This window comes from Capricornis sumatraensis, chromosome 3, assembly GCF_032405125.1.
Source record: "Capricornis sumatraensis isolate serow.1 chromosome 3, serow.2, whole genome shotgun sequence".
Lineage (NCBI taxonomy): Eukaryota > Metazoa > Chordata > Mammalia > Artiodactyla > Bovidae > Capricornis > Capricornis sumatraensis.
Genome location: NC_091071.1, coordinates 8,619,190 through 8,638,434, shown reverse-complemented (window position 1 = coordinate 8,638,434; position 19,245 = coordinate 8,619,190). Strand labels below are relative to the sequence as shown.

The 19,245-nt window shown below is 51.6% G+C and overlaps 2 protein-coding genes and 1 non-coding gene across 3 annotated transcripts; 1 reads left to right on the top strand and 2 right to left on the bottom strand.

Annotated features, from left to right (window-relative positions):
• Positions 1-638: 638 nt before the first annotated feature.
• Positions 639-12,483, bottom strand: BUD23 (BUD23 rRNA methyltransferase and ribosome maturation factor). Its single transcript, XM_068968592.1, has 12 exons — positions 12,383-12,483; positions 12,246-12,283; positions 10,806-10,901; positions 10,638-10,720; positions 10,441-10,537; positions 7,820-7,916; positions 6,522-6,572; positions 5,698-5,783; positions 5,442-5,487; positions 5,217-5,275; positions 1,052-1,141; positions 639-905 (listed from the first exon to the last, which is right to left on the bottom strand). Exons 1-12 carry the CDS (start codon positions 12,428-12,430, stop codon positions 851-853), a joined length of 846 nt encoding a protein of 281 aa, XP_068824693.1. The 5' UTR covers positions 12,431-12,483; the 3' UTR covers positions 639-850.
• LOC138077324 (small Cajal body-specific RNA 20) lies at positions 1,885-2,013 on the bottom strand. The gene has a single exon (XR_011144772.1). It is a non-coding gene; the product is annotated as a small Cajal body-specific RNA 20 (non-coding RNA).
• Positions 12,484-12,638: 155 nt separating the features above from the next.
• On the top strand, positions 12,639-13,319 carry DNAJC30 (DnaJ heat shock protein family (Hsp40) member C30). Its single transcript, XM_068969417.1, has one exon. It carries the CDS (start codon positions 12,639-12,641, stop codon positions 13,317-13,319), a length of 681 nt encoding a protein of 226 aa, XP_068825518.1.
• Positions 13,320-19,245: the final 5,926 nt, after the last annotated feature.

Sequence of the window (19,245 nt, the reverse complement as noted above, 5' to 3'; positions counted from 1 at the left end):
AGGGTACCATGGATACATGTCCTTGCTGCCCTTGTTTCCCAACTTTGCCTGATGATGTAAAACAGAATAGTCTCACCAAAGTTAACACAGAAGCACTCTTAAGGATTGATGTTTTTGCACTGTGGTGTTGGAGAACTCTTGAGTCCCTTGGACTGCAAGGAGATCCAACCAGTTCATTCTAAAGATCAGTCCTGGGTGTTCATTGGAAGGACTGATGCTGAAGCTGAAACTCCTGTACTTTGGCCACCTCATGCGAACAGTTGACTCATTGGAAAAGACTCTGATGCTGGAAGGGATTGGGGGCAGGAGGAGAAGGGGACGACAGAGGATGAGATGGCATTACCAACTCGATGGACCTGAGTTTGGGTGAACTCTGGGAGTTGGTGATGGACAGGGAGGCCTGGCGTGCTGCAATTCACGGGGTCGCAAAGAGTTGGACACGACTGAGCGACTGAACTGAAGTTAAAGGAATCTACCTTGTTCCTTGTAGGTTAGAAGAAAGCTTTCATACATTTAAGTTCTTTAAACCTAACTCACACCTGGGAATAAAGCCCCACCCCCAACAGAGGAACTTCTGAAATTTGTCAGGGAGGGAAAATGCCAGAGCCAGGGCTCCACAGAAAGTGGTTTATTGCTTTCCGAACAAAGAAACTCTTAACATTTTTTTAAGTCAAGAAAATGCTTTTAGAACATTAAAATTTTTTCAAACTTTTTCTAAGAAAAACACTTTGTCAGCGGCTGAAGTAGGCACTTCAATAGCGAGAACTCTGCAGAGGCAAGCACCTGTGCTGGATTGCGCAGCTTCTGCCCGTGTAGTCCCCGGGCGGTCCCAGTGGACACAGTCACCTGCTCAGAAGCGGGGCTTGCGCTTGCGGCCGGTGTACTGGGTGTCAGGGCGGACCTCCCTGTGCCAAGAGATAACGGGCGGGAAGAACAGAACAGACTCAGGAAAGTGAACTACGAACCCCTGGGACCCTGGAGGCAAGAGAGCCCCAGGCCCTGGGTGGCCAAGCCCCACCTCCAGCCCACAACCCTACCCCCCAGCACTCACTTGCCCTGCCGGCGGCGGCGTGCCTTCTTCTCCAGGACCCATTCTCGGCTCTTCCTCACCACCCCGCGTCTCGCTATCCTGTATGGGATCCTGTGGGGGACACAGTTGTCAGCAAGGGGACGGAGCGGCCTAAGCTGGCACCCGGGTGAGGCTGGGAGAGAAACGTGGCAAGTCTCCCCCAAGGCAGGGGCCTCTGCGGCCCCCTTTCTGGACAGCCCCTTCCTGGTGACACCTGCTGGGGCCAGAGCAGCTGTTCAGCAGGAGGTGAGGGTCCCCCTCATTTGCAGATATCAAGATTGGGAACTGTGTGTTAGGCCTACATACAAGTGCCTGAGGGGCAGGCAGGGGCCAAATTCCTCTGGGGCCAGGATCAGCTCATAAGAGCCCATCCAAGGAGGGCCTCTCCTGGCGGTCCAGGGGTTGAGAATCCTCACTTCCACTGCAGGGACGTGGGTTCGATCCCCATGGTCAGGGAACTAAGGCACCACATGTTGTGCAGCACAGCCAAAAATAAAAGCAATTTAAAAAAGAAGACTCCAGGGCTTCCACGGTGATCCAGTTGTTAAAAATCGGCCTGGCCATGCACACAAGTTCGACCCCTAGTCTGGGAAGATCCCACATGTCATGGTGCCACAACTGCTGAGCCCGCTCTCGAGCCCACACTCTGCAACAAGAGAAACTGCCACAATGAGAGGCCTCTGCACCACTACGAGAGAGTAGCCCCCCGCTCGCTGCAGCAAGGGAGACCCTGCAGGACCCAGTGCAGCCAAAAATAAAAAAAAATTTTTTTAAACACGGCCTATCCAAAGCAAGCTGGGGCTTCCAGCAACTGTGAATGTCTGAGGTAGGAAAACACGGCTGCCCAGCTCACGGCAGCCCCGAAAACAACCCTCAAGAGTTCATCTTGGGCTCCAGTCCCGGCTGAGGAGAACTTTTCTCTTCAGCTCTAAGGGAGAGAGGCCCTGAGAAAGGGCAGAGGCCGGGTCCTCAAAGCACATTCCCCACCTGGCAGCCGGAATCAAACTGTTTTCAGCGATGACACACCATGGAGGCTGTCTGCCATGTGAGCAACCATCTCCTGAGGTACCTGGGTGTGCCCAGCCCGTGGATATTCTACAGCAGGTATGAACCAGCCCTGCCGTGAAGTCCACGGCTGGGCTGGGGCAGTGACCACCTACACCTGGCCAAGCGCAGAGAGGCCAGGAGCAGCTGAGGGAGTGAGGGGGGAAACGAGCGCGCCACCGAGGTTAAGCTGCTATTGGTATTTCTTCATGCAGGAGGTGGGGCAGAGTCCAGACAGGAAGCAATACGGGAAAGCGGGAAAGCGAGGCTCTGAGCTGACTGAAGGGGAAGGTTAGGGAGTGGAAGTCTCAGTGCCTGGAGTCATGGCTCTAAGAAGGGGAGGGTCCCAGGGAGAATCTGAGCGTCTGCTGAGGATCGAGTCATCCTCGGAAGTCTACTCCAAGCCAGACTGCGTGACACATCCTTCCTGCTGCTACGTCTCATCTGTTCTCAGTAATAAAAGTCAGATTAAAAAAAAAACACCCCAACTCAGATTCCCACTTGTCTGAACCAGTTCATGGAGCTGTCAACACCAGAAGCAGCAAGGCCTTCGACCAAAGGAACGACAGATTCTAGACTTCAGGGTGTAGAGACAGCAGTTCACAGAAGTTAACAGGCTCACAATGAGGGGGCAGGAGTCCAGTGTATTAGATGCAAAGCAGGAGGCAGCTAAAGAGGCAGGACTAAACCCCAGGAGTCCGTAAGGAAGGACAAGCTCTGGGGTAGCACAGTGACAGGGGCAAGATGTGAGCTGCAGGAGGGGGGATGGGAAAGTCATCAGGAGAGACGCAGGAGCAGCAAAGACAGAGAGCGGTGAGGACCACAGGAGAGGTGAGGGGCGTCCACAGTGCAAATGCCAGAGAGCACGGCGCCTACGGAGCCCAGGTGACGACGAGCGGCAGGGTGGAGGCTGGGTGGCGAGGGGTGAGGGATACATTGGTCAAGCAAAGTTGATGGGGTTGGGGGAAGAAATTAGAAACGAGTTTGGTAAAGGTTTAGAATACCTTTTCTTAATTTATCTATTTATTGGATTGGCCAAAATTTTCACTTCTGCAAGATGTTATGGAAAAACCTCAATGAACTTTTTGGCCAAAACAATATTTCTAAGAGGCTCAAATGTGATCAGACCGACGTGACAGCACCAGGAGCAAAGCCCTATCAGCCCACAGCCTTCTCCCGACCCTTCCCAAATTGGAGGATTTCAAGAGGAAGAGTCTGTAGGGAGACAGGGTCCGAGCCAGGCACCGCGCTGAGTCCTGCACAGACATGCCCTCGACTCCTCAACACGCTGCCTGAGCAGGGGGCACAGTCCCCCTCACCAGACTTTTAAATAAGAGATGAGAATTGGCTGCTGAGGCCCCACAACTTACCTAAGTTTACAGCTAGGACATGTTGTCTGTAGACACCGCTGTGAGGACAAGAGGGAGCCTAAGGTGGACAGAGGGAGTTAAACCACTTGAATTTCCCTGTGAAGCAGGAGATGGGACCGCTTGTTGGGAGCAAGTGCTGGGCACCTTGGAGGAGAAACAGCAAGGAGAGTATCCCCCAAGTCCCCATGGGGAATGGGCTGAGGAAACTAAGGGAGATGAGCCTGAAGGGCCAGGGGGTCAGGAGGCATCAATGCGTGGCAGACACGAGGACTGGACTCATGATTCTTCACCATCCCTGGGCTTTCTTAACTCATCCTTTCTCTGCCCATTTTTCCTCTTCAATCTCTTAAAGTCTGAAGACCTTTCACTCTAATCAGAATGAATAAATAACCTCCTCCTTTACTCTCTTATAATCATTTGCTCCTTCAACAAATACTGCACACCTTTCGCTAACAACACATTCTTCTGGTGTCAGGTATACAAGTCCCCACCAAGTTTTCATTGTAGTTGGGGGTAGAAATAATGTCATGTAAACAAGTATTTCTGATTCAGAGCAAGCTGTGAACAGTGTTAGGGATATAAAACTAAGGAGAACTCAACTGAAGATACTGAACAGGAAAATTGCACACTTTTAAATGTACACTTTTAAAAAGCAAAAGAGAAGGATCTGTCTGGCTGCATGGCCAGGGAATTCAGACGCAAAGTCCGAAGCAGGGAGACCAGCGAAGCAGCTTTCAGAAACCTGGGCAGTGGGGATGGAGACAACATAGGTATGGGGGAAAGGGGTGGATTGACTGGATGTGAGATGCAAGGGAGACGGGAAGGGTAGACAACAGGAAGGATGGAGGAAGGAAGTTTGGGGGTGAAACCGAGGGCTCTGTTTTGCTCTGGAGACCTGCGGGAAGTCCAGGTCTGGACACTCAGGAGGGGAGGTGGTTTGGAAATCAGAGGTGGGATTGAGCCCAGTGCTATACGCCTGGATGTTCTCAACCTGGAGCTGGTGTTTAAGGCAGCAGCACAGAGAGAAAGGGGGTCCAGGCGGAGCTGCAGAGTGAACGGAGAAGGACCAGCCAGAGAGGTAGGTAGGAAGCCAAGTGAAGAAAGCGTTAAGGGAGCAATTGGCTGCCTTAGCTCCTACTTACCAAGCAAGTTACAATGAAGATGGAGAAGGAAAAAAGGCTCATGGGTTTGCTAAGACAGCCTTGTGGCGGCAACAGCAATTTGTGATGAGACAAGCCTGAGCCAGGAGAGGACTGAGAAAGGCAGGGGGCCGGTGCGAGAAGTTCTGCCGGAGCAGGAGCCAATAAGCAGGCGTGGATACGCAGTGGCAGTCAGGAGCCGTTTCGGAGACAGGGAGGATCTTTTTCAAAGTCGGGATAGACTGCGCAGCACTGCCGTGCTGAGAGCCATGACTCGAGTGGGTAAAGATGAGGGTGCAGGGGGACCGGGAGCTGCAGGAGCCACAGGGAGGGGGCCTGGGATCCAGGGCACAGAGGCAGCCTGAGGAGGAGGGGGCCACCTGCTGCCCACGGACGTCCAGCAGGGCTCGACTCTCTCAGCCGAGGCAGGTGCAAACGCCATCCCAAAGGGCTCCCCAGTCCCTTCTCCACCTGCTGTCACTGCCACATCAGACCCTGAGAGACTTAGCAAAAGCAGAGACACCAAGAGTTGCTGCCGGAACCTGGGGACGGCGACCATCTGCCCTGAGTCAGCGCTGACTGAGAGCCTCTCACCTCCCAGCCGTGAACGTGGACTCGGCGGGCTTCTCCTCCTCAGTATCTTCGCTCAGGCCCTGCAGAGACCAAGGCGCTTTCTGGTGACCTGGAGATCTCTCAACCTCCCTGCCCCACTCAGAAGGCCTAGCACGCAGGCCTCTGAGTCTTTCCAGCAGGTCCACGGCCCAGCCCCACAGGAAGGGAGCCCCAGACACATGGGCCTACAAACTCAAGGGCCCTCACCTCCGGTAGAGAGGCTGAAGGTCCAGAAAACAAACACAGGTAGAACCTGAAATGAGAAAACGAAGAGTGAGGGCTGGGCTCAGAAAGCCTTGGACAAGTGAAACCCTCACCCTACCCCGCCACAAACAGATGCAGACACACCTGGGCCCCAGAGGCCCAACCCAGCACTGTCTGGCCCACGCGCCACTGGCCTGTGAGGGCCAACCCGCCACCCTCTCCCCTGCTGCACGGGCAGACCCTGCCCCTCGGCACTCACTTCTTGGCTTTGGCGCTGTTGGGGTAGTCCACCACCACACCACCAGTGAAGCCGGCCCTGGTGGCCTGGGTGGTGATCAGCTCCAACTGAGGAGAGAACGGCAGGGAGTCAGGCAGGGCAGCTGGCTAACGGCGGCTTCCTGCCCACCCTCCGGGCCCTCATCTGGTCCCAGGATGGACCTCGCCTGGGAGACCTAAAGGTCTTCTTTATTGACTGTTCCCAACTCTGAGTCCCCAAAAAACATGCAGGGAATGTGCAGGCTGGAGCCAGCCATGGCAGACACCTCCCTCGGGGATCACAGCACCACCAACTGCCACCCCCCACCTCCGTTTTTCTCACTTTCTATCCAGGGACCCACCTCCCCACTTAAATCTTGGGAAATGAATGACCACCAGCTGAGAGCCAGACTCATTCGTGTTACTGGTCAGGGACAGCTCGGTACTTGTCCATCGGAGTTGGTACCTCCGACCCCCTCTCTGCTCATGCATCACACTTCACAGCACACAACTGTTAACATCCTCTCCTCCACCCCCATTTATTTCTTCCGTTATGGAAATCAGTAATACCAGAGGGTCTGTCTGTCAAGAGAAGACAAACACCCTATCCCCCACCTGCCCCAGGTACCCCTCCCTCCTTAGCACTTAGGCCACAAAATGCACCAGCGAGGAGGACCACTCTCAGCTCCTCCCTTCCCACCAAGCAGCCTAAGGTGGCTTGTCCTGTCACTTCCCAACAGCAGGAGGACAGGAGAGTGAGAAGCAAGACAGGTGACCTTTTCTGGGCTCCCCCGACTTGCATGCACCCCCGCTAGCCCAGGCGCTTACCTGCTCTGAATTCTCGGGGTACAGCTGCAGGACAGCTCTGCCTCCACGCACCTGCAAAAGAAACACGGCGGTCTCTCAAATAATCCGTGGGGTCCAGACCCAGGTGCTTCCCTTTTCTTCTTCACAAAATATGTGTTGAATTTCCACTGTGTGCAAGGCACACGGTCCTTGAGGGGTGGGAAAGAGCCATGAACCAAAGAGCCAGTCCCCAGTGTCCGCAGCTCACACTTCAGTGGGCAAGGCAGCTAATTCACAGCAGATTAAGTGCCAAAAAGAAAAATAACTTAGAACAAGGGATGGCAAGTGACAGAAACTACCCAGCTTACTTTTGGTTTTCAAGGCAGGCCTCTCTCTAAGGGACACTGGAGCCGAGACCTGACTACAGGATGGAGGTGGCCACGGAAATGTCTGAGGGGAGAGCCTTTCAGCAGAGGGAAAAGTGAACACCGACGTCCTCAGAACTTCAGGATTAACCCCAGAGTCTGAGCAGAGAAAGACTATATAATGCACAAGACTAGTAAGCTATCTGCCAGACCCATTCTACAAAAGTCAGGGGTGAGGGGAGGCAACTTAAGGGCACCAAGAAACACCTGGATCTGGGACCTCCCCAGCGGTCCAGGGACTAAGACTCTGTGCTCCCAATGCAGAGGGCCCAGCTTCCACCCCTGGTCTGGAAGATCCCACATGATGCAACTAAGCCCGAAGATCTTGAGTGCTGCAACTGAGACCCAGCACAGCCAAATTTTTGATAAAAGAAAAGAAACACTTGGATCCAAAAAATAAAAGACAGATTTTTAGGACTTAGAATCTCACTCTCATCTAATCCTAGTAAACAATGGAAATCAATGCCATCATTTCTAAAGATAAGATAAAGCTAATAAGAGGCTCTCTCACTAGTAAATAACCACCCTGCTTTCCTCTCTGAGCACTGGTGGGAGGGGGAAGGAAGGTGGGAGCTGGAGGATGTGAGCTCTGGAAGGTGTTGTGTGTGGCCTCGGTATGCCATCCCTGGACTCGATCTGGGGAGTCCAGGCCCCCAAGCCAACGTGGGATTAAAATTCAGCAGCATAGACACAGCAGTTGTGATCAGTCTCAGATTCGGTCATCAGTGTCTTTGCATTTTTCACTGGCGTGTCGGCTCCCCACCCCACCCCCTTCTTCTTTTAAGGCTGCCCACGTGGACAGAAGCAGCCACAGAAAGGTCCTGCCATTCTCAGTGTCCTTCCCATGGGGCGCCTCTGCCTCATCACGCTACCTGTAGGACGAGGGAGGGACGGGGAGGAGATCTCGTAACTCACCAGAACAGAGTAAAGAGAAGAGAAGAAGCAGTACAGGCGCTTGGCCGGGATATCAGACTTCTTGTTAGCATTACAGAGCCACTGCACTGCAGAAATGCTGCAAGAGGAGGAGACCGAGTCAGGAAAGGGAGCCACACACACGGCCCACCCCTGCCTCTTCGCGACCGATGCCACACCCCTCCATCTCCAGGTGAAACCCTCCTGCCCACAACTCTGTCGGCACATGCAGGTTCACCTCGGGTCATTATCTTACAACACTGGACCAAACAGGGTCTCCAGAAGGGGAGCATGAAAGGTTTCCTTGCCTCCAGTCCGAGGAAACTCATCCTCAACCTTCTTTCTCACACCATCTCAAGTTTGGTTCAGCATCACTCAGCAGGTCAAGGCTCTCCCTGCCACCTATGCCTTCATACCGTTCCTCCATTCAACAGAAATATGTTTCCAGCTTCCACAAAGCCATTCACTCTCCTCCTAAATCATTTCCTTCAACTGTACCTGCTAGGGGTCTCCAGAATCCCCAGATTTAAAACCTCAAGCAGGGACTTCCCTGGAGGTCCAGTGGTTAAGATTCCGCCTGCCAGTGCAGGGGAAGTGGGTTCAATCCCTGTTCCAGGAACTAAGAGTCCATATGCCACGGGGCAACTAAGCCTGCGAGTCACAGGTAAATATCCTGCATGCTGCAACTAAGACCCAACGCCGCAAATAAATATTTAAAAAAGTAAAACTTCAAGCAACTAATATGCCCTCTTTTCCGGTATTCCCCTCCTCACTGCTGACCACACACACAACACAGAACCCCAAAGCCAGTTGGTGTGCCCAACTGCCTCTCCCAGCTTTTACTTCCTTCCACCACTCTCCTGGGTCAGCGTTTAGTATCACTTCGATTGTTTCAACAACCTAACTTTTCTTTTGCATCTTCTCCTTTAAGTAATATTCCAACAACACAGACCAAGTCTCATCACTCACCAGTGCCCCATCAACAGCTACTGAATAAAGACCCAACTTCTTAGGATAGAGTAAAAAGCTTTCTAGGAACCAAACCCACATGATCTCAGCTTCCAGGGAATTTCTCATTCATCGCTACATCAATGAGATGCCTTTTCCCCACCCACTTCTATGCCTGTGTTCACACTACTTCTTCACTCTGAAACCCTCTCCCTTGGCTCTCCAAAGCCCTTCCAGCCTTCAAGGCCCAGCCCCGGCCCCTCCTGCTCAAAGTTTCTCTGTGCTCTTATTTCTCTTCATAACTGTGGTGAGTCCCCAGACTTCCTAGCGTACACCTCACCCTGGGGGTCACGTTTAATAACCTGTTATACATCTTTCATTTTTTGGCCACACCGCACATCATGTGGGATCTTAGCTTCCCGACCATGGACCTAACCTGCAACCCCTGCAATGCAAGTGCAGAGTCTAAACCACTGGACTACCAGGGAAATCCCCCGGTCCACATCTTATAGCACCGAAAAAACTATGGAGAGTCTTAAAGACAGAGACTTTTATTTCCATAAACCCCATAGCACGTCATACAATTTCTTACACATAACAAATGCTGAGACAAAAATGCTGGCCAAACCACCTTCTCCTTTTAAAAACAAACTAAAAATGACTGCTTACTACTGAAACACCCAAGATCATATTGCTGCATGCTCTTTGACTCTCTGCAGCTTAGAACATCTCATCTGATCATTACTAAAACACAGTCACTATCTTTGAAACGTTTTTTCTCCTCCAATCTTGTTTCCACATATATGTTAATCACTTACCTTAAAAAAAACATTTAAATGCAGATTTGTACTCCTCATCCAGATTCTTACTGTGTATCCCTACAGCTCAATCTATTATCATAGGAGGTCTTCGCTCTCCCAGATAATGATTCAGCTTTGACATCCTCTCCTAGCCCCTACTTCCACCCCAGCAACAAAACACTAAACCAAATACTCCACAGAGCTTACCACAGAAGACAAGAGCAACTTCATGTTTCTAACAGTAATGAGAACAAGGCCCCCAAATGCCTCTCTTTTGTGTTACACAACTACTCCTATGACTAACTTGTCCTGCCAGGTTCAGGCACCAGGGTATACAGATTTCTCTGCTTTGTGTGTGTAGCAGGGTGGGGGCTTCTGAGCCTCTGGGAGCTATCTCGTGGGTCCCAGCACCATCTTGTGGGCCCGATGTTCTAAAATATGTTATCGAAGTACTACGTACAACACCTTCAAAGCCTGACCCTGACTCCTCAGAAAAGACTCCTAAGCCACTGAAAAGACTGAAGCCTGAGGACCACTCTCCACTATAAAACTCCTTGAAAAGAAGTCAACAAGATGGCTGCTGGGGCCCACAAGATGGCTGGTGAGACCCACAAGATGGCTCCCAGAGGGTTTAGAAGCCCTCACCTTGTCACACACACAAAGCAGAGAAATCTGTACACCAGGGTACCTAAACCTGGCAGGCCAAGTTAAGCACAGAAGTAGTTCTGTAACACAAAAAAGATGCATCTGGGGGGCCTTGCTCTGATCTAACAGACCTGAAAATCCTGGGGAATACGTATATTTATGTATTCTGAACAACTCTGCTTTGGGAAGCACTGACCTGCAGGACTAAAAGCAGGAAATGAAGACCCTTACCTGATACAAGCATCAAAGGTGCCCGGTTTGAAGGGGATGCCCTGACCCATGTCCCCCAGAATCACATCTCCTTGCGTTTCACGGTCCAAGGCCTCATCTACATTGGAAAAGAGTGGGTGAGGAATCAGGACACTCTGCATCACCACTCCAAACCCATGGAACGGTGTCCACCCCAGTGCTAAACAGGGCATACTTACCCAGCATGGCGGGGCTGATGTCAATGCCCACCCAGTAGTGCCCCTCATCTGAGAGGTAATCACCGCTCAGGCCAGTACCACAGCTGGAAGACAATCAGAGACTCAGCAGTGTGAGAAGCAAGGACATCCCCTCACCTGGACTGTCTGAACTGGGCCCCAGGATCTCACCCAATATCCAACACGTAACAGGGCTTATCCTCGGGCACACAAAGAAGCTCCAATGCCCGTCCAGTCATCTTGATTTGGACATCAATCATCCGTGAGCTAAAAAAACACAAGAATGTGGTAAAGAGGTTCTGGGCTAAAACCTTACCCAGACCAAGAAAAGTCAAAGGAAACAATCATCCTGAGGTACTCTTTCCCAGCCAATAAACTGGACTATGACTATTTAAAAGTGACCCCCAAAGACCATGTAATATGTGTTATTCTGCTGAGACACAGATTAAACTGTACCAGCGGCAGGGCTATTATGAAGGGAACAAATCATTTACCCCATAACCCACCATTTGGTATTTTCAACTCTACCAAGCTCTGACATCCTCTTACTTAAAAACGTATTTTCTAGAAGAATTATCCACTGTAGCTACTCCCATGTAGAAGGGTCAACAATGCACAATAAAAATTATAACAGTGCTCTCCATGAGAAACATAACAAGCCACTCAGGACATTCTTGAGGCCCCATTTAAAAAGAAACTAAATACATAAAGTTAACTGCAGTAATCCTTAACCTAACCCAATATACTCAATATTATACTTTATTTAATCCAGTATGCTCAAAACATCATTTTAACATGTAACATAAAAAAACAATTAATAAATATTTCATTTTCTTTAGATTAAATATGTTTCAAGAGATGGCTGATGGCTACTGGTTACCATATTAAAGTCTAGACTGTATCTGGCTTTCCCAAGATACAGAGAAAGTCACACATAACAAGTTTCCAAAATGCCGAACACAGGGCTCTGCAATTGGAAAAAACTTTCTCTTTGCAAAATAATGACGACTGGCCATAAATTTTTGCTGACCCTAGTACTCTAATTGGAACAAAAAAGACAAAACAGATAATTAGTATCTGCAGAACTTTTTTAGAATATTGTATTGGAAAAGACTAGGTTTGGAAGTACTTGCCCTGGCCCTCACCTGTTAACTGGCTTCATTAATTACACATAAAACTACCCTCTCTTAAATTCAGATACTCTACCAACAGCAGCCCCGAGATTTACTGAGACACTGTAAACTGGGACATACAATAAACATTCTACGGATATTATTTCTCTCCCCCACCTACAAACAGCACTGATGGTTTACAAATAACCACTCCGTCCTACCTAATTCTTCACACGCTTAAAATAAGCTGTCACCTTAAACAAAGCAGGTATGATCACTCCCATTCTGATACTAAGATTACCGAGACCGGAGGTCTCAGATTACCAGAGAATTAGGAGGTTTACTCAAGAGTTGACTTTGATGGTGTCAACAACGGATCAGTTCAAGTCTCTTCCTTCCGCCACCCCCAAATTCTGCGTGCTTTCCAAGCACCTCTGCATTCAGGGCAACTTGCCGGTTCCCGACCCCCGACACCCGGCAACATCCAGGCTTCCCTTACTTGCGCACGTATTTCCGGGCTTCATTCTTGTCGTAATACTGTAAGAACGAGAAAAAAATTGGGGGGAGTCGGGTAAGATATCAAGACGCGGACGCCCTAAGAGAAAAGAGAGGGGCGGGGGTGGTCACAGCCCTCACCAGCTCCGGGGGCCCTTGGAGCTCAGGTCTCCGCCCGCGAGAAGCCATCACCACGCCTCAACAGCAGAACTCGTGCAAGCGGCTCCAGAGCCCGGCTTTTATGTCATCGGCCGGGCGCCCGCCCCGTAACACGCATGCTCCACCCCCTCTTCCCGCCTTCTCTTTTACTCGATTGGCTACAGGGCCGACCGGCTGCGAAAAACGCACGTCTCCCATTGGCCAGTTCATCTTGCACTGCCCGCCAGATTCACTCAAGATGGCAGCCCGGCGCGATCTGAGGTGGTCGCAACTGTTACTGTGGAGATTGTGGCAGCCCCGGGGGGTTCCCCCAAACCCGAGATCGGGCCTGGGCCCAGAAGCGAGGACTTATACCCGGAGCGACGGCCCGTACTCGCGCACGGCGCTCTATGATCTGCTCGGCGTCCCCTCCACGGCCACGCAGGCGCAAATCAAGGCGGCTTACTACCGGCAGAGCTTCCTCTACCACCCGGACCGCAACTCGGGGAGCGCTGAGGCTGCCGAGCGCTTCACGCGCATCTCCCAGGCTTACGTGGTGCTGGGCAGCACCACCTTACGTCGCAAGTATGACCGCGGCCTACTGAGCGACGAGGACCTGCGCGGTCCGGGCATCAGGCCTTCCAAGACTCCCGCCGCCGACCCCGAGAAGCCCCGTACCCCTCCGCCCGGCCCTCGGGCCCACGGCCGCGGTCCGGCCTCGCCGGGAGCCAAGCGCACCATGTTCGACTTTGACGCCTTCTACCAGGCGCACTACGGTGAGCAGCTGGAACGCGAACGGCGCCTCAGGGCGCGCCGGGAGGCCTTCCGCAAGATGCAGGAGGACCGGGCCAAGAAGGGCTTACGCTGGGACGAGACCCGAGACTTGGCTTTCGTCCTCGTTCTGCTCGCCGTCTTCCTCATCGTGAGCTCTCGTATTTAATCGGAGAGTGGAGGGCAGGGGAGCAGCCCCCAGCCAACACCCCGCCGCCCCACCCCACCCCACCCCCAAGAAAATGGCCTTGCGTGTCATCTTGAACCCCTTGCCTCCATTTGTCTACCTCTGCTGGGGCCCAAAGGAACTGCTCTCCTCCTTCTGTTGCCCACCTGTCCAGCTTAGCCAGTGACCTGCACGTCCCTACCCCCACCCCGCTCCAGAAAAGGAGGCTTTTCGATGCTCCAGAAAACAGGCCCCTAATGAAGAGTCCTGAAAGCCTGAGAGTGAGGGGTTTTCTGGAGGCCCTGGGGTGCCTGCTTCCAGATGTCAACTTCTGGAACATTTGTTCTGGCTTTCTTGTAAAGCTCCGAGCAAGACTTGCCTGCTCCTGCCCCACGCGTATAACGTGGGGCTCCTGTGTAACCTTGAAACGTGCAATGTGACCAGTTGTGGCTGCCCAAACAAAAAAATCTGGGGTCTTACAAAACTTGCCTTTTTGTGAGTTCCCCCAGCCACAGGTGAGACCTGATGTAGGGTAAAGATGTGATCGGTGGGAACTTGGCCATTCTTGGGTAGTCAGATCCCACTTGGCCTTCTGTTGGTGGCCTCTGGGAGTGGAAAAGAAAGCAAGGTCGTGAGCCTTCCTGTGCCCATATTTATTGAATGTATGACCTTGCAGAAATTCATCTGTGGGCATGATGGCAGGGGAGCAAATTGTTTGCTCTTTCGAGATCTGTCATACTTGATGAACCATGTTCTAGTAGGCTCAGTGATTAAAATATTGATGTCGGTAGAGCCAGATTTATCCTTGGGACACTGTGCCTGGCACCTGGTCATTCCTTGACCAGCCAGCCTCATTACTAACTGTGCAGCTCCTTCCTTCCTAGAAATAGAGCCACAAAAGCAGAGGTGAGAGTGGCCCCGCCTCCCATTCTGCTGGTAGTGCTTATCAGAGGCCCCACAAGCCAAGTCCTTGAAACATGGCTACTTGAGGCTGTGGGAACTGGGGGAGTTTGAGTAAACAAGATTATTGAGGGAGAGAAGGGACATGTAGAAATGCACTTCCTTATTCAGAGCTGACTGAGGCCTTTTTTTCTTTTTATGGCTGCACAGCTCAGGCATGTGTGATCTTAGTTCCCCAACCAGGGATCGAACCTATGCTCCCATCTCAACCCCTGGATCTCCAGAGAAGTCCCCCCCCACCCCCCGTTTTCCCCCCTCTTCTGTTCCTGCTGCTACTGCTGCTGCTAAGTCGCTTCAGTCGTGTCTGACTCTGCGACCCCATAGACGGCAGCCCACCAGGCTCCCCCGTCCCTGGGATTCTCCAGGCAAGAACACTGGAGTGGGTTGCCATTTCCTTCTCCAATGCATGAAAGTGAAAAGTGAAAGTGAAGTCGCTCAGTCGTGTCTGACTCCTAGCGACCCCATGGACTGCAGCCTACCAGGCTCCCTCTGTCCATGGGATTTTCCAGGCAAGAGTACTGGAGTGGGCTGCCATCGCCTTCTCCTAACTGGTGCTAAACAAATGGGTGATCACTTGCTAGAGCTGTTGTAATCCAGCCCTCTTAACTCTGAATCTCTGCACACGGGGTGTGGATTAGCTGTGAGAGAGTAGGAACTCAAGTGTGTATGCACTGTTGAGCAGAAAGCCATGGGATAGGAAAACCTGTGCAGAAGACCTACAAGAGTCAGGACCTAAGTCTAGCTTCTAAACAAGGCCAGAGGTGCTTTGCTATATTAACACCAATTCCTGCACTCAGTCTTGCGTGTGCAATTCTTGTGTAAGTTGGGGATAAACCCATAGGTGGTTCAACTTGGTCTTTTCTCTAGCCTTGGAGGTTGGGGGCAAGTTCTTCAGCGTGGCTTTGCAGTGACCCATGTAAATCAGTGGTAAGGCTTTAAGTTCACTCTGGTTCAGACCTGCTGGGCTCAGCAAGCCTTGGTTTGAAGGGAGGGGCATGTGTTCTTTTAAAAAGAACATTTAATGTTATTATGTTTCATATTTGGAAAACAGGGTGGGGAAAGTCTGTTCTTTTCAAAGCACAAACAAGTGAAGCTTAGTGGAAGGTACAGAGACTGGTAATTCTCAACCAAAGAGCTGGGACTGAACAGTCTGTGAGGCAAGATTTCATCCAGATTTCCATCAAATGGGGTTGGGGTTCTTTGGGGTTTTATTTGTAAAAGCATTAATGGTCTGTGGTATCTCAGGCCTTTCTCATTGACTCTGACATATACCTCTCAAGTTTGTTTTCTCTCGGTGAAGATCACAGCCAAAAATACTCCCTAGGGGCCCCAGAACATGGAGGTGGATACAAGAGTCCAGAAGGTTTGGGGTGATGGGTCCAGACTCTGTGAAACCTCTGGAACATTCCATGCAACTCCAAACAGGGCAGTCAATAAAATTTATTAACCATCCAACTCTAAGCCTCTTCTTAGGCCTAGAACTAGCCCCCTCCCCAACCACCCCCTACCCGCTTTATTCTCTCTAGTGCCGTCTTGCTGTTGGGATTTTTTTAGGCCAGAGCTGAACTCAGAGACAGCACTCCCTACCATCCCTGAAACAGTCTGGGCTCATCATGGGCAAGGAGGTGTGTGGGAGGCTTTCTGAAGGACCCTCCTGCGCTGGTTCCTGTTACATCATTTCTCTTCTTACCACTGCCTGCATCTGTCCATTCCCAGCTTATCTGCCCTCAGGAGGAGAGGCTGAACCAGGCCATGGACATTAGCCACTGCCTTTCGGGGGCTGCTCCCGTGTTCCTGAGACATGGTCAGCTTTAGTCCCTTTTCTTCTTTTGGTCACAAACTAAAAAGTAGAAGTTTGGAAGAGGAAGAGAGACTGGGACAAGAGGGGTCCAGCTTGCTCCAGGCTGTGCTCATTAGGGTGGGCCGGGGGTGTAGTTCAGTACCAGGCCCAGTGAGAAGCATGCACAAATCCTAAATGGAGAGACCTGAACGAGAAGACCGAAATCAAAGGTGTGCATGTCTAGGCAATTGTGATACTGCCTTTGAGCTTAATCAGGACTTTATTCCCCCTGAGGCAAACTTTTCCCCTCTGTTGTCCTTTTTTTTTTAAATTGCTGGGTGAAAAGATCCTTTACACATCCCAGTGCTAAAGGAGTAAGGTTTCTTGCTTCCGTCTGAAGTTCTGGCATTTCTTTCTCTGGGCGCACCTTGCCCTCTGTAATGGTGCCAGCATGAGCCAAGATGAAGAAGAATAGCCTACCTTAGGCCAGCGAGTTGTCTGTTGGTCATCACTGACCATGTATATATCTCCATCCCTTATAGCCACAGCCCGAAGCTGAGACACCAAGGGTGGAGCCCAAGTGAGTGGCCACCACACCTACTTTTGGGAAAATGGTGAGGAGGAGGGGTCTTGTCTCGGGCCTTTGGGCTTCCTGGGAGGTCGTCAGATCCCATGAAGAGAGGCTGAGAGAAGAGAAGCTGGTAAGTGGCAGGGTTACGTCAGTCCCCTGAGTTCAGCATTCTCTCATGACCTTTGCCCCTTTGGTTCCTCGGCCCTGTGATGGATGTGGTCACGTTATCACCTGCCTCTGAGCAGGACTGTAGAAGGCCCGCCTCACCTGCCTTCAGTGGCCTGGCTCTCAGCCAGCCTCGGAGCCCTGGCAGCCATGGGGTTTGTGCAAAGCAGCTGAGGGTCCGTCTGTTAGTTTTAGGATGATAGCAAGACCCGAGTCTGGACCTTATGAACTTGTGTATGCGGGGGGGTGCTCAGTGCTCTCATCCCCCAGAGGCGCCGCTTCCCCATCGGTCGTAAGATTATGGTATCAATGGATCCAGCCATCTCACCAGTGACTCTTAAAGCTGTCTCAGCCTGGGGCCCGGGCGCTAGTATTGAGGGAGGTCAGCCCTCCCAGGCCTGTTTCCGGAGAACCAAGAACTGACCCAGATTCGTGGTGCACAGGCCACAGCCAGCCTGCACGTAGTGTGAGGCTGTGGCTAGCATGGTGTCGTAACTTCAGCCAACATTAAGAACTTGGGAGACTTGGCATAAAAATCTAGATTTCTGACTTCACTCCGAAAATGAGAAAATGCCACCATTAAGCTTCCTCCCATGCCTGCATGACCACGTGGGAACAGCTATCAGGTCTGACTTGGAGATAAAGCCCTTCCTCCCCAGGCTGCTGCACTCTGACCAGCAAAGGGGGTGTGTCAGAAGCCATAATGCGCACACTTGAAACCATTTCGCTCTTAGTAAAGAATCTCTGTAGCCCATGTCTGTAAGGAGGGAGAACAGACAGACATAAGGGGTCTCGCATTTCCAGGAGAATAGGGGCAGGTGTACTTGGTGGAAATGGCGCTGCTTGACACTGTGGCCTTCCTGGCCCTGCCAGGCGTTTGAGGTCGCAGGTCCCTAGATAACCTCCTGTGTTGTAAGAGCTCACACTTTGACTGGGAGGCAGAGTGTAAATCTGACTTTCTGTGGAACAGGAAGAATCTCTTGAGAGGCCTATGGCAGGGGCAAGGTCCCAAAGCCAGAGGTCCCTTGGTACAATAATGCTGTTCCTGCACTTGTTAAATCCTTGTATAAATTGGGATAAACCCTCGGCTAGTCCAGCTTGGTCTCTCTGAAAGCACTGGATTCTCTCTAGCCTTGGAGGTCAAGGGCAGTTTCTTAGACATGGCTTTGCAGTGACCACACAATTCAGGGGAAGAGATCTGAGCTCACTGTGGTTCAGGCCTTCTTAGCTCAGTGAGCCTTGATTCACGCACAGACACGAAGTTACATGTAGTGTTTCCTATTTGGAAGACAAAGCAGGAGGCTTAAGAAGGGACACAGAAGCTAGTGATTTCCAAGCAAGCAGTGCAAATAACAGACTTCTGAGGGGCAGGAACACATTCTGTTTATCGAAAAGGGATGGGAGTTTTGTTACTGGGGCGATTTGGGGGGTTTGGTTTGTAAATGCACAGTGGTCTGTAATAGAACTTTTCTCGTGGGCCCCTTGATGTAGCCCCTCAAGTTTATTCTCTCTCACAGAAGATTATAGCCAAGAACATTCCCTGGTACCCTAGAACCTAGACAGTACCAGACGTGATCTGGCAGGAGAGCCCAGCCTGCTTGGAACTTTCCAGAACATTCCATTTTCCTTCAAGCAGAGAGGCTAATAAAGCTTATTAACCATCCAACTCTAAGCCTTTCCTGTGGCCCAGAACTAGGGCCAGGCACTCTGGTGGCATCTGTACCCTCCTCCCTCAGGTCTTTGGTCTTTTTCATGCTGAAGCTGAATCCTGAGGGGCGTCCCTCCCTGTGCCCTCTAAAACTGAGCTCTTGGGGGAAGGGGAGGGGTGTGGAAGGCCTTTTGAGGGACCCCCACCTGGTTCCCATGGTAACACTCTTCTCCCTTTCTAGTCCCACCCTTGCCTGGTCATTACTTCCTCTGACCTGCCCCGGGGAGGGGAGGCTGAACCAGACTGTGGACATTAGTCTCTGCCCAGCTCACAATAGTGGAGGAAGGCTATGGCATCCCCATCCTTAGCCCTTCTTCCTGTGGTTACAAACCTGGAAAAACACCCTGGAAGCAGGGACCAGGAATGGGAGGCCAGGGTGAGAGGGGCCCAGCTTGGCCAGGCCATGCTGAGGATGCAGTTCCAAGGCTGCTCAGTCTTCTGTCTGCTGTCTCAGGCAGGCACTGCGTGTCATCTTGGCGTCCCTCACCTCCAGCAGCTCAAGTGCTAGCAGGGAGGAGCAGGAGCGCCGAGGCCGCCATGGGGTGTGAGGCTCTCGAGTGGGCACTGGCAGTGCTTTGGCCCCCGCTGGGAGGGATCTGACTGGACTTGACGGGCTGTCAGAAGCTCAAATGGGCCAGTCCCTCTAACTATTGCCTACATTTCTAAAGATCCCGTCAGAGGAATTCCCTGGCAGTCCAGTGGTTAGGACTGTACACTTCCACTGCTGGGCACCTGGTTTCAATCC